Below are 27667 nucleotides of genomic sequence, written 5' to 3'. Positions count from 1 at the left end.
GCACTTCCTCTCTCTCGTCAGATTTGAACATGGACTTCCTCCTCAACTTCCTGTTTAGCCCTCTGCCCACCTCGGCCATCGTCTCCCTGTTTGCCTTGATGGGGGCTGCCCTGGTCTACCTCAACACCAGGCCTAAACCCCTCACTATGCCTGCAGACCTCAACTGCCAGACCGTAGGAGTCAAGGTAAGGACACTCTACGGCTGAATTCCAAATTGACCCCTAGCCTCTACCTACACCATAGGCACTCCTGTATCTGAGAGGATTGGATCACATGGTTGAGGGTCAATTCCATTTCAATTCAGTCAAATCAGGAAGTCATAAACAGATTCCAATTGCAATTTTCCTCGTTGCTTTCCAATGCGTCTTCCCTTATATGTCATTGCTCTCCCTCATATCCAGGATGGAGCGAGGAAAAGTGTCCTGCAGGAAGATGACAACCTGATGTCGTATTTTCATGACGACGCCAGAACACTGTATGAAGTTTTCCAGAGGGGACTACAAGTCTCAGGTCACCACCATATCTCCTGTCACATATATCTTGTGTCTGCACTAAGAATAAGAGAGAGGTTTTTGGGAATCAACATTAGAATACATAGTAGTATTCATGTCTGACTGAGCGTAGCAAGGTCAAATCCATGTCTCCTTTACAGGTAATGGACCCTGTCTAGGCTACAGGAAACCAGGGCAACCGTACCAGTGGCTGAAATACAAACAGGTATGACACTATCACTGATACTACTTACATTGGCCAGCATTTCTCTGGGTCTGAATTCAGAAAATATTTTCTATACAACATTTTGGAAAAAATATGGAATGAGCCAATGGCTTTTCTAAGGGGTTCATGCTTTTACATTAATTTGTGTTTGTATGTGTATTTATTTGGTATCCCAATGTGTTAGGTCCTGTCCTAACCCATTAAGGCACGTACATCACACAAAAAACCTTACATCATATAACATTATTACACCACTACATATCTAAAATACAACATTTATAATACCACCATATAACAATATTACAATGTACACTACCGTTCAAAAGTTTGGGGTCACTTAGAAATGTCCTTGTTTTTGAAAGAAAAGCACATTTTTTTGTCCATTAAAATAACAACAAATTGATCCGAAATACAGTGTAGACATTGTTAATGTTGTAAATGACTATTGTAGCTGGAAACGGCAGATTTTTTATGGAATATCTACATAGGCGTACAGAGGCCCATTATCAGCAACCATCACTCCTGTGTTCCAATAGCACATTGTGTTAGCTAATCAAAGTTAATCATTTTAAAAGGCTAGTTGATCATTAGAAAACCCTTTTGCAATTATGTTAGCACAGCACTATTGTGCTGATTAAAGCAGCAATAAAACTGGCCTTCTTTAGACTAGTTGAGTGTCTGGAGCATCAGCATTTGTGGGTTCGATTACAGGCTCAAAATGGCTAGAAATAAAGCACTTTCTTCTGAAACTCGTCAGTCTATTCTTGTTCTGAGAAATGAAGGCTATTCCATGTGAGAAATTGCCAAGAAACTGAAGATCTGGTACAACGCTGTGTACTACTCCCTTCACAGAACAGCGCAAACTGTCTCTAACCAGAATAGAAAGAGGAGTGGGAGGCCCCGGTGCACAACTGAGCAAGAGGACAAGTACATTAGAGTGTCTAGTTTGAGAAACAGATGCCTCACAAGTCCTCAACTGGCAGCTTCATTAAATAGTACCCGCAACAGTGAAGAGGTGACTCTGGGATGCGGTGACTCTGGGATGCTGGCCTTCTAGGCAGAGTTGCAAAGAAAAAGCCATATCTCAGACTGGCCAATAAAAATAAAAGATTAAGATGGGCAAAATAACATAGACACTGGACAGAGGAACTCTGCCTAGAAGGCCAGCATCCTGGAGTCGCCTCTTCACTGTTGACGTTGAGACTAGAAATTTCTAAGTGACCCCAAACTTTGTAGAGAGCGTGTGCTAGCGTGTTTCCGTATGCGTGTGAACCTGTGAGTGTCTCTTCACAGTCTGCTTTGTTCCATAAAGTGTAGTTTTATCTGTTTTTTTAAACTTGATTTTACTGCATGCATGAGTTACTTGATGTGGAATAGAGTTACACTATATGTAGTCATGGCTCTGTGTTGTACTGTGCGTTTCCCAGAGTCTGTTCTGGACTTGGGGACAGTGAAGAAACCCCTTGTGTCATGTCTTGTGGGGTATGCCTTGGTGTCTGAGCTGTGTGCTAGTCATTTGAACAGACAGCTCGGTGCTTTCAACATGTCAATACCTCTCACAAATCAAATCAAATTTTATTTGTCACATGCACCGAGGTGTAGACCTTACATTGAAATGCTTACTTATAAGCCCTTAACCAACAACGCAGTTTTAAGAAAAATATCTTTAAAAAGTAACAAATAAAAGTAACAAATAATTAAACAGCAGCAGTAAAATAGCAATAGGGAGGCTACATACAGAGGTTACTGGTACAGAGTCAATGTGTGGGGGCACCGGTTAGTCGAGGTAATTGAGGTAATATGTACATGTAGGTAGAGTTATTAAAGTGACAATGCATAGATAATAACAGACAGTAGTAGCAGCGTAAAAGAGGCAAAAAAGACAAGTAGTGATGCAGTCAATCTTTCCTCTACTTTGAGCCAGGAGAGATTGACATGCATGGCATTGATATTAGCTCTCCGCATACATTTAAGGGCTAGCCTTGCTGCTCTGTTCTGGGCCAACTGTAGTTTACCTATGTCTCTCTTTGTGGCACTTGACCATATGCCTGAGCAGTAGTCCAGGTGCGACAAAACTAGGGCCTGTAGGACTTTTTTTGATGATAGCAATGTCAAGAAAGCAGAGCAGCGCTTTATTGTGGACAGACCTCTCCCCATCTTAGCTACCGTTGCATCAATATGTTTTGAAAATGACAGTTTACAATTCAGGGTGATACCAAGCCGTTTAGTCTCCTCAACTTGCTCAATTTCCACATTATTCATTACAAGATTTAGATGAGGGTTAGAGTTTAGTGAATTGTCTGTCCAAAATTACAAAACTTTTAGTTTTTTAAATATTTAGTAGTAGCTTGTTACTTGCCACCAAAGACTGCATGTCTTTGTTAAGGAATGCAGTGATTTCACTTGCTGTGGTAGCTGACGTGTATAATGTTGTGTTATCAGCATACATATATACACAGCCTTTACTCAGTGCCAGTGGCCGGTCATTAGTAAAGATTGAAAAAAAGTGAAGGGCCTAGAAAACTTCCTTGGGGAATGCCATACTCTACCTTGATTATGTTGGAAAAGCTTCCATTAAAGAACACCAACTTTTCTGATGGGTCATTCTTGATCCACGATACAGCAGGGGATGTAAAGCCATAATAACACGTTTTTACAGCAGCAGATTATGATTAGGCCCAGCCTTTGGACATTTTAGCCTAGATATGGCTACAATATTATGATCACTACATCCAAAGGATGTGGATACTGCTTTAGAGCAAATTTCTGCAGCATTAGTAAAGATGTGATTAATATACGTGGATGATTTCATTACTGTGCTATTTGTAAATACCCTGGTAGATTGATTAATAACCTGAACCAGGTTGGAGGCACTGGTTACAGTTTGAAGCTTTTTCTTGAGTAGACAGCTTGATGAAAGCCAGTCAATATTTGTCACCCAGAAAGTACACGTCTCTGTTGATATCACATACATTATCAAGCATTTCACAGATTTCACAGATACCGACTGTTAGCACTTGGTGGTCTATAGCAGCTTCCCACAAGTATAGGCTTTAGGTGAACCAATCTGTAGCCATATTACTTCAACAGCATTTGACATGAAATCCTCTCTAAGCTTTACAGGAATATGACTGAATATAAACAGCAACACCTCCCCCATTGGCATCCCTGTCTCTTCTGTTGATGTTATAACCATATATTGCTACCACTGTATCATCAAAATAATTATCTAACTGAGTTTCAGAGATAGCCAGTATATGAATGGATTCTGTTTCTAGCAAGTTATCGATTTCATGAACCTTGTTTCTTAGGCTACATATGTTAATGTTAATAATACATACGTTCATTTTTAGCGCTTTTCTGGGTTGTTTGATTGTTGTTATTGCTTTACTGGGAGGCTTGTTATTGCTTTATCAGAGGTAGACATGACAGTGACTTGTCCGTAATTAGAACTTTTGATGGACAGACGGATGCGTAGTGCATTCTTCGTGCATTTGATCAAGCTCTGTATGTATAGAGACCCTAACATCCTTGACTTGAGAACTTTTATGTAATGCCTTCCACCGCAGGTGTCCAATCGGGCTGAGCACCTTGGGTCAGGGCTGATCCACAGGGGCCTGAAGCCGACCCCTGATACCTTCATTGGTATCTTTGCTCAGAACAGACCAGAGGTGAGACATTTTTTCTAGGTTGAGTATATTTCATCTATCACTGTCATATTGATACATACAGAAGTTGCAGTTATTGAACTGTTTGAAAAATCCGAATTGGTATTGTATTCAAAATGGGCAACACATGAGCTGTGCTGTCCATTGAACATTGATCCTTTACGGCTTATTATTGCTCCCTGCTTGTTCTTTGGTCCAGTGGATCATCAGTGAGCTGGCCTGCTACACCTATTCCATGGTGGCGGTGCCCCTGTACGACACCCTGGGACATGAGGCACTGGAGTTCATTATTAAGAAAGGTAATTGGGCCTTCTCCACCATGTACTGCACTTCATTAACAGTGTTAATGAGGACAGGTTTAGGCCTGTCATTCCCTAGGGGTTCCACAAGGCTTGTTCCCGAGTCCACTATATTTTACCTTGACTAATCTTCTTCTTATTTTTCCTCTCTCACTTGGTAACTCCACCTCCTCCCCTCTATGCCACTGCTAGTATAGTGCAAGCCTTCATAAACCCTTTATAAAGCTCACATAGATGCTTTAGAAATAATTTATAAACAAATGTAATGCTATAAAGAATGTGGCAAAAGGGTTGTCCCACATTTGGCAAAATCAAGATGCATGGACCTGTTGCAACCCAGTATGAATACATACATGCACGCATGCGTATGCGATTTGTGAATGACTACCTCTTCTTTATGCCCCACTCATACAATTATCTGCAAGGTCCCTCAGTCGAGCACTGAATTTCTAACACAGATTCAACCACAAAGACCAGGGAGGTTTTCCCAAAGCCTCACAAAGAACGGCACCTATTGGTAGATGGGTAAAAATGAAATAAAAAGCAGACATTAAATATCAAATCAAATTTTATTTGTCACATGCGCCGAATACAACAGGTGTAGTAGACCTTACAGTGAAATGCTTACTGTCGTGTATGCTCCCACTCCGGCTTCTAGTTCACCAGCTGCTCATTATGGAGTACACCTGTCACCATCGTTGGCAATAACTGAAACGAAATGGGATTTAGCTAAGCACAGGCAAAATCCTAGAGGAAAACTTGATTCAGTCTGCTTTACACCAGAAACTGGGAGAGGAATTCATCTTTGAGTAGGACAATAACCTATAATGCAAGGCCACATCTACACTGGAGTTGCTTACCAAGAAGACAGTGACTATTCTTGAGTGGCCAAGTTACAGTTTTGACTTAAATCTGATTGAAAATCTATGGCAACACTAACAGAGCTTGAAGAATTTTGAAAAGAATAATGGGCAAATATTGCACAATCCAGGTGTGAAGAGCTCTTAGGGACTTACCCCAAAAGACTCACAGCTGTAATCGCTACCAAAGGTGTTTCTAACAACAGTATATTAACTCAGGGGATAATTATACTAATCAAGCTATATTAGTGTTTTATTTTTATTATAATTTTTGTCATTACATAGTATTTTGTGTAGGTCAATGTAAAAAAAAAAATAATTTCATTAATTTCAATCCCACTTTGTAACGCAACAAAATGTATAAACATCCAAGGGGGGTGAATACCCACTGTACGTACATGTTCCAGCTGCCACATTTTCAACTGATTGTCACGAATCCCGCTTCCTGAGTCTGGGTTTGCCTGTGTGTCTGTCCTGGAGTGTGTTTCAGGTGTCCTGGAACGCACCCTGTCTGGTTGCCGGGCGAATTAGCTTGTTGGGAGATTGATGTTCACCCGCACCTGTGTCCCATCAGTAATCTGCACACCTGTCCTGATCATCATCTCTCCCCTTCAAAAGCTCTGACCTGACTTCCATTCCCTGCCGGATCGTTAGCCATGAACATTACTCACCCGGATCATTCACCCCATTCACGCCTGGTCGACGGAGGATTCCGCTACTCCATTGGATTCACCTATTTACTCCCATCAATTCACCACCGCTGCCCGCTACGCCACCTGGATATATCTACCCATTCACATTTACTTGTAAATAAATACTCACCTTCTTCCTACGCTCCTTGTCCTGGTCTGCTTCTGGGTTCAATTTTGAAAGAACGTGACAGAACGATCCGGCCAAGGATGAACCCAGCGGACCTGGACTCCGTTTGCCATGCCATTACCCAGCAGGGGAAGACATTGGGACAACACAATACGGCGCTACATGAGATAGCGAGTTCAATCCAGAACTTATCTGCTAGCTTGACACAAATCCAGGATCAGCTCAGTTTGCCGGCGATTCATTCACCACCTGTTTCACCCATCTCACCTGCCGGGTCTGGAGCGGTTTCCTTCCGTGAACCCAAGGTACCGACGCCTGATAAATATGAAGGGGATTTGGGAAGATGCCGTTCGTTTCTTATGCAGTGTGGGTTAGTGTTTGATCTGCAGCCCCATTCTTACGCCACGGACAAGGCTAGGATAGCCTTTGTTATTGAACTGCTGCGTGGAAGAGCTCTGGAATGGGCTTCAGCCATTTGGGAACGACAGGGAACCTGCACGGCTTCATATCAGGAGTTCACGGGAGAGATGAGAAAGCTTTTTGATCATCCAGTCCGAGGTAAGGACGCAGCTAAACGTTTGTTCTCTCTTCGCCAAGGAGCTCGCAGTGTGGCAGATTTTATGATCGAGTTCAGGACATTGGCGGTGGAGAGTGGTTGGAATGAGGAGTCACTACAAGCGGTTTTTTACAAGGGGTTGTCGGAGGAACTTAAGGACGAGCTGATATCTTATCCAGAGCCTAGTGACCTAGACAGCTTGGTCACTTTATCTATTCGGGTAGATAATAGAGTCCGAGAGAGAAGGAGGGAGAAGCAGTGGGGCCCATCCAATCAATCAGCCACTCGGTTACCATTCGGTTCAGGAAGTGAACCAGAAAGTATTGATCGTTATTCCCCACACGGTATTAGTGGAGGGGTCTTGCCACCAGATTCTGAACCAATGCAAGTGGGGCGACACGGGCTAACTAAGGAGGAGCGCCAACGTAGACGTAAGACCAACAGCTGTTTCTACTGTGGTAGCTCGGGACATTACATCTCCGCTTGTCCACAGCGCCCGTTAAACTGCCCGGCTCGCTAGTTTTGGGAGGAATTTTAGCGAGCCAGTTTCAATCTCTCAAGGATCCTGTCAGACCCCGTTTTCCTGCGACCCTTATGAATAAGGATCAGAGATTAGAGATGAACGCTCTTATCGATTCAGGTGCCGATGGCAGCTTTATTGATGCCGACTTGGTGGAACAGCTGGGGCTTTCCAAGGAGCAATTGCCGGAAGCCATTGAAGCAACCACTCTGAACGGGAGTAGTCTGGCACGGATCACTATGAGGACTGAACCGGTTAAGATGTTGGTGTCGGGGAATCATTCAGAGTTGATCTCCTTCCTCATTCTGTCCTCGCCCCATGTTCCTCTGGTTCTTGGTTACCCCTGGCTGAAGGAACACAATCCCTCGTTTGATTGGGTGACGGGTAAGGTAACTAGTTGGAGCATTGAGTGTCATGCTAACTGCCTTAGGACTGCCTGTTCTCCTGCTGTTTCCAGTCAGGTCAGTGACTCTGCTCCTCCTGATTTGTCTCTGGTTCCAGAAACATATCACGAGTTGGGTGAAGTATTCAGTAAACAGAAGGCTCTGTCCCTTCCTCCCCACCGACCTTATGACTGTGCGATTAATCTGTTTCCTGGAGCTGCCTTTCCCAAGGGACGGTTATACAGTATCTCTCGACCTGAACGTGAGGCCTTGGAGACCTACATCAAGGAGTCTCTAGCTGCAGGTCTCATTCGGCCCTCGTCATCACCTCTGGGAGCAGGATTTTTTTTTGTGAGCAAGAAGGATGGCTCTCTTCGACCGTGTATTGATTATCGGGGGTTGAATGATATTACGGTCAAGAACAAGTATCCCCTTCCCTTGATGAGCTCGGCTTTCGATTCCTTACAGGGTGCTACGGTTTTTACGAAGCTTGATTTACGTAATGCGTATCATTTGGTTCGGATCAAAGAGGGGGACGAGTGGTTGACTGGGTTCAATACTCCGATGGGACATTTTGAGTACCAAGTGATGCCGTTTGGACTGACCAACGCTCCGGCTGTGTTCCAAAGTATGGTAAATGACGTTCTGAGAGATATGATTGGAATTTTTGTGTTCGTTTACCTGGATGATATCCTCATCTTCTCGAAGGAGCTTTCTAGCCACGTTCTGCATGTGAAGCAGGTCCTGCAGCGGTTATTGGAGAACCGTCTGTTCGTGAAGGCTGAGAAGTGTGATTTTCACGCCCACACGACGTCATTTCTCGGGTACATCATATCCAGGGGAGAGATCAAGATGGACCAAGAGAAGGTTCGGGCGGTTCGGGATTGGGTCCAGCCCGGTACGAGATTGCAGCTCCAGAGATTTCTGGGGTTTGCGAACTTCTATCGGAGGTTTATCCGTGATTACAGCCGGGTGGCCGCCCCTTTAACTGCCCTGACGTCTTGCACCAGAAATTTCTGTTGGACTCCTGAGGCAGACCGAGCATTTCTGGACTTGAAGAGCCGATTCACCAACGCCCCGATTCTCTCTCAACCTGACACTTCCCGTCAGTTTGTTGTTGAAGTGGACGTGTCTGATGTGGGGGTGGGCGCCATCCTGTCCCAGCGTAGCTCCACTGACGGTAAACTCCATCCCTGCGCTTTCTACTCTTGTCGTCTTTCTCCAGCTGAAAGAAACTACGATGTGGGTAACCGGGAGCTTCTCGCTGTGAAGCTTGCCTTGGAGGAGTGGCGTCACTGGTTGGAGGGAGCGGAGCAACCGTTTGTGGTCTGGACTGACCACAAGAATCTGGCTTACGTGCAATCGGCTAAACGTCTCAACGCCCGTCAGGCCAGGTGGGCGTTGTTTTTTGGACGCTTCAATTTTTCCCTGACGTTCCGACCTGGGTCGAAGAACGGGAAGGCGGACGCCCTGTCCCGGATGTTCTCTAAGACGGAGGAGAGTGGGGCCAAGACTGAGACGATTCTTCCCCAGAATGTTGTCGTGGGAACCGTTACATGGAGGATTGAGGAGGATGTGATGGCGGCCCTTCGGACGCAGCCCGGCCCTGGTAACGGTCCACCCGGTCGGTTGTTCGTGCCTGAGTCGGTCCGTTCTGCTGTTCTTCAGTGGTCCCACGCCAGCAAGATAGCTTGTCACCCTGGCGTTGCTCGGACTATGTCGCTACTGCGCAGACGATTTTGGTGGCCTGCCATGGGAGAAGATACCCGGAGGTTTGTTGCAGCATGTCCTGTTTGTGCTCAGAACAAAAGTACCAATCGGCCCAGCTCTGGGCTTCTTCACCCCCTACCTATTCCTCGGCGACCTTGGTCGCATCTGGCCCTGGATTTTGTCACAGGATTGCCCCCTTCTGTTGGGAACACGGTCATTCTGACCATTGTGGACAGATTCAGCAAGTTTGCTCATTTTGTCCCTCTCTCCAAGCTTCCATCGGCTACGGAGACGTCTGAGATCTTGGTTAGGGAGGTTTTCAGGGTCCACGGATTGCCCAGTGACATTGTTTCTGACCGTGATCCTCAGTTTACCTCTGCTGTCTGGAGATCTTTCTGTTTGGCCATTGGAGCTACAGTCAGTCTCACTTCTGGATTTCATCCACAATCTAATGGTCAGGCGGAGAGAGCCAACCAGAAGATGGAGTCCACGCTGCGTTGTCTTGTCTCCTCTGATCCTACCTCTTGGTCATCTCAATTACCCTGGGTCGAGTATGCCCATAATACCCTTCCGTCATCTGCCACTGGGATGTCCCCCTTCCAATGCCTGTACGGTTACCAACCTCCTTTGTTTCCTTCTCAGGAAAGGGATCTCTCGGTTCCCTCTGTCCAGACCCACATTCGTCGTTGCCACCGGACCTGGCATCGGGCCAGGAAGGCTCTCCTTAGAGTGTCTGACCGGTATCAGATCCAGGCGAATCGTCGCCGTAGTCCTGCCCCAGCTTATACGGTCGGAGATAAGGTTTGGTTGGCTACACGGGATCTTCCTCTACGGACTGAGTCGAGAAAGTTGTCACCGAAGTTCATTGGTCCGTTTGTAGTGGAGAGAATCATTAATCCTGTTGTGGTTCGACTCAAGTTGCCTGCAACTCTTAGAGTACATCCCACCTTTCATGTCTCCTGCCTCAAGCCGGTTCACCTCAGTCCTCTGTTGCCCCCTCCTCCTCGTCCTCCTCCTCCTCGGATGATCGGAGGTGGTCCTGTCTACACGGTGCGCCGCATCATGGACTCCAGACGGCGGGGTCGAGGGTACCAGTATTTAGTGGATTGGGAAGGATATGGTCCAGAGGAGAGGAGTTGGATTCCTCGGCGTCAGATCCTGGATGACGACCTGCTTCGTGACTTCTACCGCCTCCACCCTGGCGCTCCAGGTAGTCCGCCCGGTGGCGTTCGTCGGAGGGGGGGTACTGTCACGAATCCCGCTTCCTGAGTCTGGGTTTGCCTGTGTGTCTGTCCTGGAGTGTGTTTCAGGTGTCCTGGAACGCACCCTGTCTGGTTGCCGGGCGAATTAGCTTGTTGGGAGATTGATGTTCACCCGCACCTGTGTCCCATCAGTAATCTGCACACCTGTCCTGATCATCTCTCCCCTTCAAAAGCTCTGACCTGACTTCCATTCCCTGCCGGATCGTTAGCCATGAACATTACTCACCCGGATCATTCACCCCATTCACGCCTGGTCGACGGAGGATTCCGCTACTCCATTGGATTCACCTATTTACTCCCATCAATTCACCACCGCTGCCCGCTACGCCACCTGGATATATCTACCCATTCACATTTACTTGTAAATAAATACTCACCTTCTTCCTACGCTCCTTGTCCTGGTCTGCTTCTGGGTTCAATTTTGAAAGAACGTGACACTGATTGTTTGTGATTTCAGCGGACATCTGCACAGTGCTGTGTGACAAACAGAATAAAGCCGAGACACTGCTGGAAAACTGTGAGAAGGGAGAGACGCCTGACCTCAAAACCATTATCCTCATGGATGCCTTTGACACCGAGCTGACCGCACGGGGCGCAAAGTGTGGGGTGGACATTCTGTCCCTGAAGGAAGTGGAGGTACTGTACTGTATGACACCATATAGGGATGTATGAGAAAATAAGCATTTACACACGTTCAATGACTTTGAGCAGGTGCTGGGGAACAAAGTATTTGTTAAGTAAAGAAAGAAAGACTGCACACTTTAATCTATGCTTCCAAGTTGTATTAGAATAGCTTTTCGACCCTTGGGGTCTTCATCAGGTCGAAGCCTGTTGCTCCCGAGGAGTTCCTCAAGGGTCTATGATAAGTCCAGCTGTATTTTACCCATGCTCCGAGAACAAATTGACCTTAATCATAGATGGGATCAGCTTTACATTCCCAACTCCTAACAACCATTTGGGGGATAATACTGCAGGACTTACATTGCCAACTTAAGCTGTCTTATCTCTAATCCTGTATTTTCTTAATGAGGTCCCAACTGTAATGGGTCAAGAAAGTTATAGTGGTAATCGCTACTCTCTAGGGCAGTGTTTTGCAAATCCCTCCTCACATCCTTCTACTCAGTTCCACTTATTTGACCATTTCCATTTAAAGCACACCTCAACTAATGAAGTACATGGTTATTAGTTGACGAGTTTAATCAAGTGTGCTTGTACTGAAATGCCATAGTCTTACACCAGCGCAATGTAAGACAATGCTGAAATGCATACAATTTGTGGAACTGGCTGAGAGTACTCAAGAGGTTTGGTAAACAATGCTATAGGGTAGTTAAGCAAGTACTAGTCCCTAGTATTTCAGTGGCCATGCCCAATGTAGAGCAAATGCTGTCCTCTTTTCAAACATTGCCGAAAAACTGTTTTAGATAAATTAATTGAATCCTAAATATGTTTTAGGCTCTGGGGAAGGACCATCTACACAAGCCAGTTGTAAGTAAAATTCATACAATATGTTACTTGTATATTTATTATCCAGTCTAAAAAAATGTTCTAAGAAATATTTAGCTGTATTTAAGCCACCTGCTTTTGATTTCAAAATAGTTATTTTCTGCCAACATTGTATGTAGAAATACTACAAAAAATGTGTGTTTTTGCTTCCTCTACAGCCACCAAAGCCGGAGGACCTCAGCATCATATGTTTTACCAGTGGAACTACAGGTTGACCGTGTGTGTGCGTGTGCGTGTGCGTGTGCGTGTGCGTGTGCGTGTGCGTGTGTGTGTGTGTGTGTGTGTGTGTGTGTGTGTGCGTGTGCGTGCGTGTGTGTGTGTGTGTGTCTGTGTCTGTGTGTGTCTGTCTTGTATATCATGTGAACACCCTCCAAATATTAGTTGTCGGTTTCAGGTGACCCTAAGGGAGCCATGCTGACTCATGAAAATGTGGTCTCGGATGCAGCAGGTGTGATTAAAACCTTTGAGGTATGCATACTCTATCAGGAACTGACATATAAACACTGCCTATGTCTAGGTTTTACCCTGTAGGAAAGTTATCTTGCCCATAGAATGACATCTAGAATCCCATAAAGTAATCCAATAACATATACAGTGAGCTCCAAAAGTATTGGGACAGTGACAGTTGTTATTTTGGCCCTGTACTTCAGCACTGGATTTGAAATTATACATTGACTATGACTTTAAAGTTCAGACTGTCAGCTTTAATTTGAAGGTATTTTCATCCATATCGAGTGAACAGTTTAGAAATAACAGCACTTTTTGCACATATTCCCCCCATTTTAAGGGACCAAAAGTTTTAGTCACCCCCAAAAAAATGCTAACCTTCCCTGTTATTGTAATGGTGAGAGGTTAGCATCTCTTGGGGGTATGATATAAAATGCTAAACTTCCCTGTTATTGTAATGGTGAGAGGTTAGCATTTCTTGGGGGTATGATATTTGTGTGTCTGTAACTTTCTCACTCAAAACAGGGTTGGTTATTAAAATCAGATCTAGCAATAATATCAAGGGGCTACAAATCCAGGGCTTAAAAACAAAGCTGTCATTGTATGCTGATGATTCATGTTTTCTTTTAAATCCACAATTTGGTTCCCTCCACAGCCTCATAGAGGATCTAGATACTTTTTCTAACCTCTCTGGATCACAACCAAATTATGATAAGTGTACTGTATAACATATTGGATCGCAAAAAAATACAACTTTTACATTAAAATAGTGAAATACTCAGAAAGAGAGGTAAGATCTCAATACAATACATTTTAATAGAACATTTGCAAAAATAGATAGGATCTTACTACACTGCTCAAAAAAATAAAGGGAACACTTAAACAACACAATGTAACTCCAAGTCAATCGCACTTCTGTGAAATCAAACTGTCCACTTAGGAAGCAACACTGATTGACAATAAATTTCACATGCTGTTGTGCAAATGGAATAGACAAAAGGTGGAAATTATAGGCAATTAGCAAGACACCCCCAAAAAAGGAGTGATTCTGCAGGTGGTGACCACAGACCACTTCTCAGTTCCTATGCTTCCTGGCTGATGTTTTGGTCACTTTTGAATGCTGGCGGTGCTCTCACTCTAGTGGTAGCATGAGACGGAGTCTACAACCCACACAAGTGGCTCAGGTAGTGCAGTTCATCCAGGATGGCACATCAATGCGAGCTGTGGCAAAAAGGTTTGCTGTGTCTGTCAGCGTAGTGTCCAGAGCATGGAGGCGCTACCAGGAGACAGGCCAGTACATCAGGAGACGTGGAGGAGGCCGTAGGAGGGCAACAACCCAGCAGCAGGACCGCTACCTCCGCCTTTGTGCAAGGAGGTGCACTGCCAGAGCCCTGCAAAATGACCTCCAGCAGGCCACAAATGTGCATGTGTCTGCTCAAACGGTCAGAAACAGACTCCATGAGGGTGGTATGAGGGCCCGACGTCCACAGGTGGGGGTTGTGCTTACAGCCCAACACCGTGCAGGACGTTTGGCATTTGCCAGAGAACACCAAGATTGGCAAATTCGCCACTGGCGCCCTGTGCTCTTCACAGATGAAAGCAGGTTCACACTGAGCACATGAGCACATGTGACAGACGTGACAGAGTCTGGAGACGCCGTGGAGAACGTTCTGCTGCCTGCAACATCCTCCAGCATGACCGGTTTGGCGATGGGTCAGTCATGGTGTGGGGTGGCATTTCTTTGTGGGGCCGCACAGCCCTCCATGTGCTCGCCAGAGGTAGCCTGACTGCCATTAGGTACCGAGATGAGATCCTCAGACCCCTTGTGAGACCATATGCTGACACATGCACATTTGTGGCCTGCTGGAGGTCATTTTGCAGGGCTCTGGCAGTGCACCTCCTTGCACAAAGGCGGAGGTAGCGGTCCTGCTGCTGGGTTGTTGCCCTCCTACGGCCTCCTCCACGTCTCCTGATGTACTGGCCTGTCTCCTGGTAGCGCCTCCATGCTCTGGACACTACTCTGACAGACACAGCAAACCTTTTTGCCACAGCTCGCATTGATGTGCCATCCTGGATGAACTGCACTACCTGAGCCACTTGTGTGGGTTGTAGACTCCGTCTCATGCTACCACTAGAGTGAGAGCACCGCCAGCATTCAAAAGTGACCAAAACATCAGCCAGGAAGCATAGGAACTGAGAAGTGGTCTGTGGTCACCACCTGCAGAACCACTCCTTTATTGGGGGTGTCTTGCTAATTGCCTATAATTTCCACCTGTTGTCTATTCCATTTGCACAACAGCATGTGAAATTTTTTGTCAATCAGTGTTGCTTCCTAAGTGGACAGTTTGATTTCACAGAAGTGTGATTGACTTGGAGTTACATTGTGTTGTTTAAGTGTTCCCTTTATTTTTTTGAGCAGTGTATAATGGAAAGGAAAATACCTGTCGATTTGTGGAAAAAACACCCTGATTAACTCTTTAGTCACATCCCAGTTTACCTGTTTGCTTATGGCCTTGCCTACACCTAACGGCTTGTTTTTTAAATTATTTGAGCAAAAAATAGTCAATTTTATTTCGAACGGCAATTCAGATAAACGGGGCCTATTTATATAATGCTATTTTAAAAACAAACCATGGAAAGTTTGTTGCAATTTCAGTTTAATCCATCAGTAAAAAGACAGAACAAGTATTACAACAAATATTATGGTTAAACTCAAATATACTAATTGCTAAAAGAAGAACGTCAATAAAAAATTAATTTAAAAAAATCGGTATTATCTTTGTAAATTATATCATAAATAGGACTGGTGGAGTTATGTTACACATGCAGCTAACAAAATATATGGAAATGTCTGCTCTACCCAAAATTACAACCAACTAATTGCAGCATTACCGCAAAAGTTGAAGAGGCAAGTGGAGGGGGGAGAAAGTAAGGAACTTGTCTGTTGGCCCAGCATTAAAAACAATTGGTTAAAGAAAATAGTGATAAATAAATATACCAGTTTAATTTAAGGACCAAACAATTTACAGCTGTACCATACAGGTTGCAACATAGTTAGGAGGAGATGTTGTACTGATTCCCTGGCTCATGGTTTATGAACTGATACACAAAATGACGGCGGATTCAAAAATTCTTGCAAACAATAGAATGTTATATATATGCGGGATATAACCATCCCAGCTCTGCAAATTTTGCTGCGAAGAGACAGAATCATTCAAACATTTAAGTTGGTACTGTCCATATGTAGCTTGTTTTTGGTGGCAGATTCAGGAATGGCTGAAGATTTGCAACATTTACCTCAAGCTAACTCTGCAAATAGCACTGCTGGGTGATTTGAAAAGTCAATAGGTCAAGAATATAATAATACTCTTAACAAAAAATATATATATATTTACAATCTGTAGAAACTATGAGAATAGAAAGGTTTAGAACTTTTGTGAAACATCACAGCACAGTTGACAAATATATGGCAAATAGAAGTCAAAATTGGATGGTGTTCAGAGATCGATGGGAGGGGTTGAGGGTAGTTGAAGGATGGGACTAAAAACATCAAAACATAACTATTGTAAAATATACTGTGTCCGTAAAATATATATAGTATGTATAAACTGGAAGTAGAATCCTAAATGCTGTTGTCAATAAGTTTACTTCAATTACGGGAGGGGTGGTAGGGTTAGGGGAAAGTAATATAGGAAAATATTTTATACTGAACAAAAATATAAACGCAACAATTAACGATTTTATTGAGTTACAGTTAATAAAAATAAAAAATCCACTAGGCCCTAATCTATAAATTTCACATGACTGGGCAGGGGCTCAGCCATGGTTGGGCCTGGAAGGGCATAGGCCCACACACTTGGGAGCAAGGCCCAGCCACTGGGGAGACGGGCCCAGCCAATCAGAATGAGTTTTTCCCTACAAAATGGCTTTATTACAGACAGAAATACTCAGCAGTTTTTTCAGCTGTCTCAGCTGTTTCGGCTGATCTCAGACGATCACGAAGTTGAAGAAGCCGGATGTGAAGGTCCTGGTCTGGTATGGTTACACGTGGTCTGTGGTTGTGAGGCCAGTTGGAGGTACTGCCAAATTCTCTAAAATGACATTCAAGGTGGCTTATGGTAGAGAAATGAACATTAAATTATCTGGCAACAGCTCTGGTGGACATTCCTGCAGTCAGCGTGCTAATTGCATGCTCCCTCAAAACGCTCCCTCAAAGGGATTTAAACAAATTTGTGCACCCCAAAAAATTATTCACTGACCCAATACTTTTGGAGCTCAATGTAGTAATTTAATAGGATCACTGTGATCTTATACTCGTGTGTGTGTGTGGGGGGGGGGGGGTTGTGAGTGTGCTTGCGTGTATGCTTGCGTGTGTGTGAGGTTGCATATGTGTGTGGGAGAAAAAGAGAAAGAGAGAGATCTTATAATAATGTAGTTTCTTGTGAATGGCAAAAAGAGAGGCAAGCATTCACACGGGATTTGGTTCTGGATTGCCGAAATTTGTAGTCATGTAATCATAACCTTCTGAATCAACTTGTGTCCCTCACAGATTTCCGTGGTTCCTACTACTCAGGATGTGTCCATCTCCTTCCTGCCTCTGGCACACATGTTTGAAAGGGTTGTACAGGTGAGTTCACAGTCTAACTGCAAACTAGTCTTGAATTTTTTTGCATTAACTCAACCTTATCTTTGAGTACCTTCAGCTTTAGCATGAATACATAACAAATACTTTATGACAAATAGTTACTTTTTACACTGTATATATTTTGTATTTTATCCAGGCAAGTCAATGAGGAACAAGTTCTTCTTTCTTGTTACAAAAAAAATATGTTTTCTATTGACAAGGGACATTTATCACCAATGGGAGCAGAGGACATTGAGTTCTCTGAGTTGAGTATTGAGGCTGATGGGTGCTAGTCTAGAAGTGCTTGTGTTCTCTCCCAGACAGTGCTGTACGGTGCTGGGGCCAGGGTGGGATTCTTTCAGGGAGACATTAAACTACTGCCAGACGACATGAAGAACCTGCAGCCCACCGTCTTCCCCGTGGTGCCGCGACTTCTGAACCGCGTGTATGACAAAGTGAGTTATTAGTCTGCGGTCCTTCTCCTGAAGTGTACACTAACCCCACCACTAATCTCAGCGCTTTACCTAAACCTTACCCACAGCAAATTGTTGCATATCAATAGGGTTACAGAGTTACAGTTACAGAGTTACAGTTGATAGCTGTAATAGACAGTTTGAACATCTATAGACCATTCAAAATTGATGTAGTTCTGTCCTTGAGCTGTTCTTGTCTATTAATGTTCTGTATTAGGTCATGTTTTGTGTGGACCCCAGGAAGATTAGCTGCTGCTTTTGAATAAGCTAATGGGGATCATAATAAAATACCAAAACAGGACTATCTATATAATATGAGACCAAAATGAGTATCCTTTCTCTTTCCACTGTAGGTCCAAAATGAAGCCCAAACCCCCTTCAAAAAATGGCTCCTGAATTTTGCCATTGACAGAAAGCTTGCCGAAGTTAAGGAGGGTGTCGTCAGAAAAAACAGTATATGGGACAAGCTCATCTTCCACAAAGTTCAGGTATTGTACCCTCCAAGTAGGAGTGAGTCATCGTGTTCAAGGAAGTCAACAATGCTATTGCCAATGTTGTGCCAACAATCCTTGGAAGCTACATGTAAACCGTTTCCTGTGCCTAAAAAGGCAACAGGGGAGAAAAAGAATGTTACACTGCAGGGGCTGTGAATTGGGAGGTTGTTATGGTACAGAATGCTCTACAATCTAGAACGTGTCGTGTCGGTTCTCTGTAGGAGTCGTTGGGGGGACGTGTGCGAGTGATGGTGACGGGAGCAGCGCCCATCTCTCCCTCCGTTCTCAACTTCCTCCGGGCATCTCTGGGGTGTCAGGTACTTTAGCACCATCTACCCATCTATTATCTACCATAGATCTACCGTCTACCCATCCATTTTTTTCTACCACTCAAAAGGGCTTTTCACACTGCATGTTCTTGGCCCATGGCTATCCTTTACCCTAACGTACGCTCCTTTTACACAAGCATGTGTTAACCCTGGGCTAACTGAAACGCAACGGGCACTTTTTGGAGTAGAATATTCAAATTAGATGACATTGGAGCTCTGTGATTGAAGTGCATTGTGAACGGGTCTTATGTGTCTCCAAACTCTTTAGTGAGACACCTCCGTCAATGATTATATTACTGTGTTAAAGGAGAACTTGTCAAAACAGGTCATGACTCATATCAAATATACCTAGAAAGCAGTTGAATAGATGCTTCAAAGTCACACACATGCCACTGGAAGGTGTTAACAATACCTGAGTTGCAAGTTTGATTCCTACATGTATGGGTCATTCGTATTGAATAAACATGCTGAGGTAGGTCACTTTGGATAATGACAAGACCGTATTATAAAGTATAAATGAAAAAAGAACCTACCCTGACCAAACAAGGATAAACTTGTAAAATAAAATCACCGTTGCACACCTTGAAATTTGGAAGTCTTCATCAGGATCCCTGCAAGGAGAGAATAGTGTACGACTTTCATTTTATTTTCTGTAAAGACCATAAGATGGTCATTATTATATAATGAAACCAATCCTGTGCCATTGTGGATCTTGTAATAGCACTGAGCAACTGAGACCATGTGCTTTTGTTTGGAGAGCAGAGATGACCTCAAATGTATTGCTCTGTCCGTGTTGCTGTGACAACCAGATCACACTGACCCTACTGATCTCTCGGTTCTGATTGGTTCTCCAGATTTTTGAGGCGTACGGCCAAACAGAGTGTACTGCCGCCTGCTCCTTCACTATGCCGGGAGACGCCACTTCTGGTATGTCACTACAAATATTTACAACCTCACAGAGGATGCTAAATTAAAGGGATAGTGCATCTAAATGTTAAGTTTATTGTTTCCTTACACTAAAAGCAGTCTATGGACAAGAGAGACTGTAATCCATGCTTTGTGTTTGTTTACCTAGCCACTTGTACCAACCGCAATGTAATTTTGTAATTTGGTTGAACTGTCCCTTTAAGTTGAGAACACTTGCATCCTTTCTTCCTTCTCAAAATAGGGACCTTATATAATCACCCAAATTATAAAACAGGTGTTTCTTTCCTCAGGGCACGTTGGAGCTCCTATACCTTGTAACATTGTGAAACTGGTTGATGTTGAAGAGATGAACTACTTTGCTTCCAATGGTGAAGGGGAGGTAAGTGGTTGTCACTACCTAGTCATGCTGCAATGCATGGAAAAACAAAAAAAATGTAAAAGCTTATTTTTCAACTTCCCTTGGGTGTTGTTTTCTTCAAACCATAAAACAAGCTGGTTATTTAGTAATGTCCAGAATATTCTGGCTATCATTTTTGGAGAATATAGCAATGTTAGTGGAAACAGATTGTTTACGTTAGGGGTCATTCAAAAGCATGGGGGTGGGTGGGGGGGTGCATGGTCTTTCCCCGATTACCCCATACTTAATTTGTAGAAAATTTGCTTAAAGACACAATATGTAGCCGACCAAATTCACATGAGTTATAGATCTGTCATTCTCGTTGAAAGCAAGTCTGAAAAGCGGCAGGTCTGTTCTTTATGCGCTATGTCTTTACTTACTGTCCTTAAGTTAAAATGTTGCTTCTTTTTACTTTCAGTTTTGCACACCAGCTTCAAACTGATATATTTTTGGTTATTGAAAATATATTTCAAAGAAGTTTAGATGTTACAATGATTCTCTACACATTGCTTGTTTAGTCACAAACAAATGAAAATATGCACAAAAAAAAAATTAAATTGCATCCAGTAAATGGTGGAGTGATTTCTGCATTTTGCAGCTTTAACTTTAAAAAAAAAAATCTTAGTTTAACCTTTTGAATGAATTGGTTGCTATGGCTTGCCTGCCTTAGAACTAGGAGCTGGAGTTTTTCCTGGTCAGGTCACATGGTCCGGAAAAACTCCCCAGTGGTACTTAGAACACTTCACTTATTGACGCAAACTTTCCTATTTTCTCAGGTCTGTATCAAAGGTAAAAACGTGTTCATAGGATATCTGAAAGACCCTGAGAAGACAGCAGAGGCCCTGGACAAAGATGGCTGGCTACACACTGGAGACATTGGCAAATGGCTACCGGTGAGATTCTCATACATACAAACCGAACAGTAGGAACAATAAAATAACCTTCTGAATTTATCAGCATACAATCAATCTGACATCAATTTCCATGACAGTGGTAGAGGAGTTTAATATCAGGACCGAGTAGAATAGCTTTCCGGCTCTCTCCTGTTCATTCAACGCAAAGCCAGACAAGCAATCAGTGGGGTGAAATACTGGGGTTGTGTGTCATCTGCAGCATCATTATACTTTCCAAACCCAACTATTCTATTATTACAAGCAGGACAAAGGGCAGTGTAGATTACCATTATGGGCGGTAATTCATCTGAATTACCCGTTTCAAGATTTCACTATTTCTATACATCATCAGCAGAGCAATTTTATTGTAGTAGTTGTACAAGGTCATACAGTGTCTTGATTTATAAAATGTACACTGTTTTTATACAACATTTCAGTTACAAACATGTCTAAATGCACATTTAAAAATACAATAAATCACATTTTCATGTCAAGTTCAATGGTTATGAACCAAATCATGGACATACAGATTGGATCATACAATTGTGTCTAAGAACATTATAAACGAGACCCCAGCAGAACTGGCTTTGCAGGCTGACATAGGTCCCGATCCCAACGAGAGTGAAGCGCGTAAATGGAACGTACTGTAATTTCCCTTTTATGCAGTTTTCTATGAGTATTCTAAAAGTGTGCTATTCACCTGCTTTTTGTTTAGGTCCCGATTCCGACTTAGGAAATTCCACCTTTCCTACAGTATGCACTTCTCAGTAGTTCGTATTCAGACTTACCTTATGAAGGTGCGTAATGGGCTTTGTAGGTATGGATCCCTTGCATGCGCTGAATACATGTAATTAACCACTGACAACACTCCTACTTTCTGGCCAACAGATTTTCAATTTCAGTACATTTATCTTAAGCCATCTTTAAATAGTGCACCTTTTAGCTGACAGACTCAGAATATTAGGGATGAAAGAAAGCCATCTAAATATATGCATATTCATCACCAATTGGTAGATACATTTGTTTTTTTAATGCAAATTTTGTACAATAGTAGGCTGTATCCGCATCTTGCGTGCACTAACCATGGAACTGTGTGATGACACAGTTTAGAGTAGCATGCACATGGGTAGTTTGGGGATTACCTTGACGTTGTGACAGGACGGCCCCCACCTCTGAGGCCATGTTACATTATGAAACATTTAAATTGTATGGCCTTTTAACTTGCAAGGAGGGGCACTCTTGAATGTCTTAATTATAAGCTACCACGTTTCCTATTTCTATCATGTTAAATATTAGCCACTATCAGTACTGACCGTCAGTAGGCCTAATAACAACACATATTGCACTGCAAATGTACTGTTTGATCCCTTCAGGTGGTATAGCCTACTGTACATTAACATCATTACATTTTGTTTACCTTCATTTGCTTCCTCTGTAAACGGCCATGTGATTGTTGATGAGGATCATTAGTAACAGTGGATAATATTTTTTTAAAGACATGTAGGCTAATTCAATGGTTATGGAGCGGAGCGCAGACCAAGCCATAACAGTTTGAACCAGCCACTGTGCCATGACTGTGTCATCACACAGTTCCATGGTTAGTGCATGCAATAGGCGAGGGTATAGCCTGCTATTGTACACTATTCTCCCTATTATAATTCTATGTACACTAATCTTCCAACATTACCATGGGATAATTTTGGAATTAATCAACTCACCGTTATCTTTCTTTTGTGTGTAAAGGCTCCCCAAACCTGTTTTTTATGATTCATAAATACTTTCCTAACCCTAATTATAAACTGAGTGGTTCGAGCCCTGAATGCTGATTGGCTGACAGGCGTGGTATATCACGTCAGACCTTATACCGCGGGTATGACTTATTTTTAATGCTCTAATTACGTTGGTAACCAGTTTATAATAGCAATAAGGCACCTCGGGGGTTTGTGGTATACGGCCAATATACCACGGCTAAGGGCTGTATCCAGGCACTCTGTGATGCGTCGTGCCTAAGAACAGCCCTTACACGTGGTATGTTGGCCATATACCACACCCCCCCGTGCCTTATTGCTTAAATAATCTACAAGATCAGAGTATTATTCATTTTTTTAAATGGGGGGTAGATCAGCTTAAATATTCCAGATAGATTGTGGCTTCCATCAATGTAAATGTCTGCATCATTTCAAATCCCCCATATATATTTTTGTAAATATATAAAACATGTATATATATATATATAAAATATATTAAAATATTTTTATATATTTTCGTTTATTATTTTCAGAGTACTTTTAAATCTATCAATTGGTGCTGAAACAGACGAATATGCATATATTTAGATGACTTTCTTTCATTGATCCCTAATATTCTGAACCCGTTCTCTCTATATATTCTATTGAGTCTGTCAATAGAATTCAAACTAAAAGGTACAGCGTATTTAAAGAGACAATTTAAGATAATGTAATGTATATGTACTGAATTGAAAAATCCATGAGAAGAATCTGTTGGCCAGCAAGTAGAAGGGTTTTCAGCGGGTTAATTCAATTTATTCAGTGTGCGCCAGGGAACCACTCCTGCAAAGCCCGTAATGCCCGTAATGCACATTCATAAGGTAAGTCTGAATACCAACTACTGAGAAGTGCGTAGGAAAGGTGTGCATAAGAAAGGCGTAATTTCCTAAGTCGGAATCTGGTCTATATAGAACAGTGAATGATGATGCATTCATGTGATACCAAAATTATTGGTAACTCTGAAACTTGGCACTAAAAAACTGATGTAAAGCGCCAAAACGCATCATAACTCAGAGCTTTTGACGTCAAAAACTGGTCTTAATGAGCTTCCAAGTGGAAAACACGAGTAGAAGACTCAGTTTCCCAGTTGGATAGTGAGTTTCCCAATTCTGAGTAGCACATGAATGCTGCATGACTTGACATAGGCCCAGGGTCAGTTTTAAATTAATTCACACAGGCATGCCACTCACCTGTGAGGGCTGTGTCACAGATGTTACAGATGTCAGATGTTGGACCTGTCCTAACCCCCTAAGGCCATTAGCCTAGTTAATGATCTCTCCCTCTGCACTCTGTGGCTTCACCAGCCTCAACATGGGATGTTCATTATCTGAGAAAAGAAGGGTGAGAGAGAGGGGGGGGGGGGGTGTAAGAAAAAGGAAATTGAGTTAATTGATTCGCTCTGTCATAATGTAGGCCCTTTTTAATTTCTCCAGGGGACCCTTTCTTTCTCAACACAGACAGATGGCATGTCCATTAGGGACCTGTCTAAGCTTGCTCTTAGGTTTCAGTAATTACACACGCATGTGTGTGTGTGTGTGTGTGTGTGTATGTGTGTGTGCATATGTATGTCTGTTTACCAGAGGAGGCTGGTGGTAGGAGCTATAGGAGAACGGTCTCATTGTAATAACTGTAATGGAATTAATGGAATGGAGTCATGTGGTTTCCATGTTTGATTTGTTTGACTCCATTGCACATATTCCATTGCAGCCATTACAATGAGCCTGTTCTCCTATAGCTCCTCCCACCAGCCTCCTCTGGTAAAAACACATATATATGCACACACACACTTTTACGTAACTCAGTAATTATCTTTTCTCGTTCTCTCTCTATACTTATATCCTAGAGGCATATTTTGTTTATAAGGCTCCAAATATAATATGAGCAATCATGATGACATACTGTATTACTCAAGATACAATCTAGTTCCTTGGTGATTTCCGATTGACAAATTAGGATAATGTATATCTTGTTGAAAATACTAATGATCAAAATGATGGCAGAGTGGAGTCTTGAAGATCGTTGACCGTAAGAAGAATATCTTCAAGCTGGCTCAGGGAGAGTACATTGCCCCGGAGAAGATAGAGAACGTTTACATCCGCAGTGCACCTGTAGCCCAGGTGTTTGTCCATGGAGACAGTCTTCAGGTACAACACACACAGCATAAAAACGTACACACATTTACGCACATACAATACTTAGACAGAATGTGTGTGTGTGTGTGTGTGTGTAGGCCAGCTTGGTAGCCATTGTGGTTCCTGACCCAGAGGTCCTGCCAGGTTTCGCCCAGAAACTAGGAGTCCAGGGTTCTCATGAGGAGCTGTGCAAAAGCCAAGTGAGTGCTCTATCAGAACCTTTCCACTAATAACGTTATCAGAATATTTGAACACACCAGCATCATGTTCATTACTTAGCCACCAAACGGAAGAAAATGGACTATCTATAATAATCAATAAGACTTATTTTCATTTTCTGTTCCAAAATGTTTTAAAACACTGTCCGTTACGTGCCCTAATGAACATGACCTTGGATTCATTCATCAAATAAAAGTGTGATTGTCTATAATACTCTTCATACATTTGCACAGATACAATGGGCATACAAATATTGTATAAATGGTTGTCCATACATTGGGTACCACGAAACACAAAACTGCTACTACAGTCCAAGTACTTCACAAGACCATGTTTCAAATGCACTCCTGATTGAAGCAAATTTATTTTGTACCACTGAATGATGGCCTGAGTTTGACCTCTCCTTTTTCCTGCGGCAGACAATCAAAAAGGCCATTATCGCTGACCTGGTCAAGCTGGGCCAGCAAGCGGGGCTGAAGTCATTCGAACAGGTGAGCTTTTCTCTTCAACATGTTTTCACCAATCCCCATTAAGACCTGGGCCCGTATTCATAAAGCTCAGAGTAGGTGTGCTGATCTAAGATCACTCCCCCCCTGTCTATGTCATCTTTTTCATTATGATCTAAAAACAGTGGTTCTCAGACCTCTCCTCTGAGACCCCCTGCCGTTCCGTGCATTTGAGCTATTCCAGAGCTAGCACACCTGAATCAGGTGAGCTAGTTCAGAGCAACAACAAAATTGTGAAACGAGTAGGGGTCCCAGAGGAGAGGTTTGAGAACCACTGATCCTAGATCAGCATTCCTACTCTTAGACACTTTATGAATCTTGTCATTAACTCAGAAGCTCCCTGCCCTTCTTAATTTTCTTTCACTCGACATGCCACTTCAAACATACTGTATACTCTTTACTGCAGTTAATCCTAAATGTGTTGAGGTGATTTTCTCAGTATTTAAAAAAAATCAACAGTCAATGCTGTGGATTTGCTGTGTGTACTAGCTAAAGGTGGGGGTGAACTACTGAGCAAAGACAGACAAATATTGATTGATGTCAATGCGAATTGGGTTTGAGAATAGCCAAACCATGAAACTTTGTTGCCCATTTTTGTTTGAAGTCTTGGTTACACATTTTTAAGCAAACAGCCACATTGTATGTTGACCAGCTCGGTTGCAGAAGAAGTTATGGCTAGATTAGGGTAAGACTAGAGGAGACTAGGGACAAAGGACAAAAACCCTCATGGCCGGTGGTCTCCATGTAATCAATAAATTCACTTGTTGGAGCAGTAATACTGTACACAGGGATTATTTCAGTTCTTACACAGTGACTAAGCCATTTTTGCCTGGTGGAAATGACCCAACAACATGGGTCATGTTCATTAGGCACCAATTGGAGGAAAAATAATTTGAAACAGGGAGGGACTACCTTAAAGAATCTGTTGCAAAATGTTTTCCATTGTGTCCTAATGCTCTGTTTCTATTTGTTGTGCAGGTGAAAGACCTGTACATGCACCCAGAACTGTTCACCATAGAGAACGGCCTTCTCACTCCTACGCTGAAGGCCAAGAGAGCCGACCTCAAGAAGCTCTTCCAGCCGCAGATCGACAGTCTCTATGCTAGCATGAAGTGACTGGTCTGAGGGGTAGGAGGATGAAGTAGGACCCGATGGGCAACAGCTTCACTTCCTGTTGACCTTTCAGTAAATAAATACTGTACATTTTATGGAAGTTAGAATTTACATGGGAAATGTGTAATTACTTTTGTTTCTTTGGGATTCATTAAAACAAGCGCCACCACTATCAGAGTACCCATGGTTAGCACATAATTTAATAAATACCAGATAATTACTGTAACAGTGGAAAAAGTTACATCAAAGAATATGCTAGGAATGAAAATTTCTCAATGACATTCACATTGAATCCATGGAATTAAATTATGATTTTTATATTGACTCCAGAATGAAGCAACATTGTGAACTGTATACACCTCAAGGGCAGCTGGTACTCCCATATAAATATAATTCCTAGAAACAGAATTCTATTTTTATGGGTCCTCAATTTAGCCATTTACCAATAATAAATAGCCCTGCAAATGTAATTGATAACGGATATGCCATTATGGTGACCTGGGCCCGTATTCCTAGTCTGCCGTTCCCTCCAGCACTCCTGCTCTGAGACACTTTAGGAATACGGACCCAGGTCACCAGTTCAACAATATCTCAACCACTGGCTTGTGGTTAGAGAAGCAGACCAGCAACTGGAGGGTTACTGGTTTGAATCCCAGCTCAGACAGGGAAATCTGGTGCAGAGTAAGCTGGCAACCAAAGGGTTGCTGGCATCATCTTAGATACCAACAAGTGCCCTTGAGCAAGACACTTAACCCCTAAATGTATTTATAAAGCCCTTTTTACATCAGCAGATGTCACTAAATGCTTATACAGAAACCCAGCCTAAAACCTCAAACAGCAGATTTTCTTCAAGGGCCCTGCAATAAGGCTGGCTCATTGCTTCCAGCCCCTTCGGGTATACGTGTGTCCTAAAGGTTAGGTTGTGAGGCTAAAGACACATTTCGATTACCTGTAAATTAATGGACAATAAAGTACATCTTGATCTAGGATCAGTCTTTCAAACTATAATGTATAAGATTATATGGACAG

The 27667-nt window shown here is 42.9% G+C and overlaps 1 protein-coding gene across 1 annotated transcript; it reads left to right on the top strand.

The window, feature by feature from the left end:
- Positions 1–29: 29 nt before the first annotated feature.
- acsl5 (acyl-CoA synthetase long chain family member 5) lies at positions 30–26641 on the top strand. Its single transcript, XM_038991541.1, has 20 exons — positions 30–185; positions 402–510; positions 653–717; positions 4287–4388; positions 4585–4684; positions 11252–11430; positions 12247–12279; positions 12456–12507; positions 12692–12765; positions 17294–17371; positions 17689–17823; positions 18195–18329; positions 18557–18652; positions 19519–19591; positions 19882–19970; positions 20765–20881; positions 24669–24812; positions 24899–25000; positions 25439–25510; positions 26504–26641. The coding sequence occupies exons 1-20, from the start codon at positions 30–32 to the stop codon at positions 26639–26641; spliced, it is 2049 nt and encodes a 682-aa protein (XP_038847469.1).
- Positions 26642–27667: the final 1026 nt, after the last annotated feature.

This window comes from Salvelinus namaycush, chromosome 4 (assembly GCF_016432855.1).
Source record: "Salvelinus namaycush isolate Seneca chromosome 4, SaNama_1.0, whole genome shotgun sequence".
Classification (NCBI taxonomy): domain Eukaryota; kingdom Metazoa; phylum Chordata; class Actinopteri; order Salmoniformes; family Salmonidae; genus Salvelinus; species Salvelinus namaycush.
Note: the sequence above shows the minus strand (reverse complement) of the source record. Positions and strands in the feature narration are given on the sequence as shown.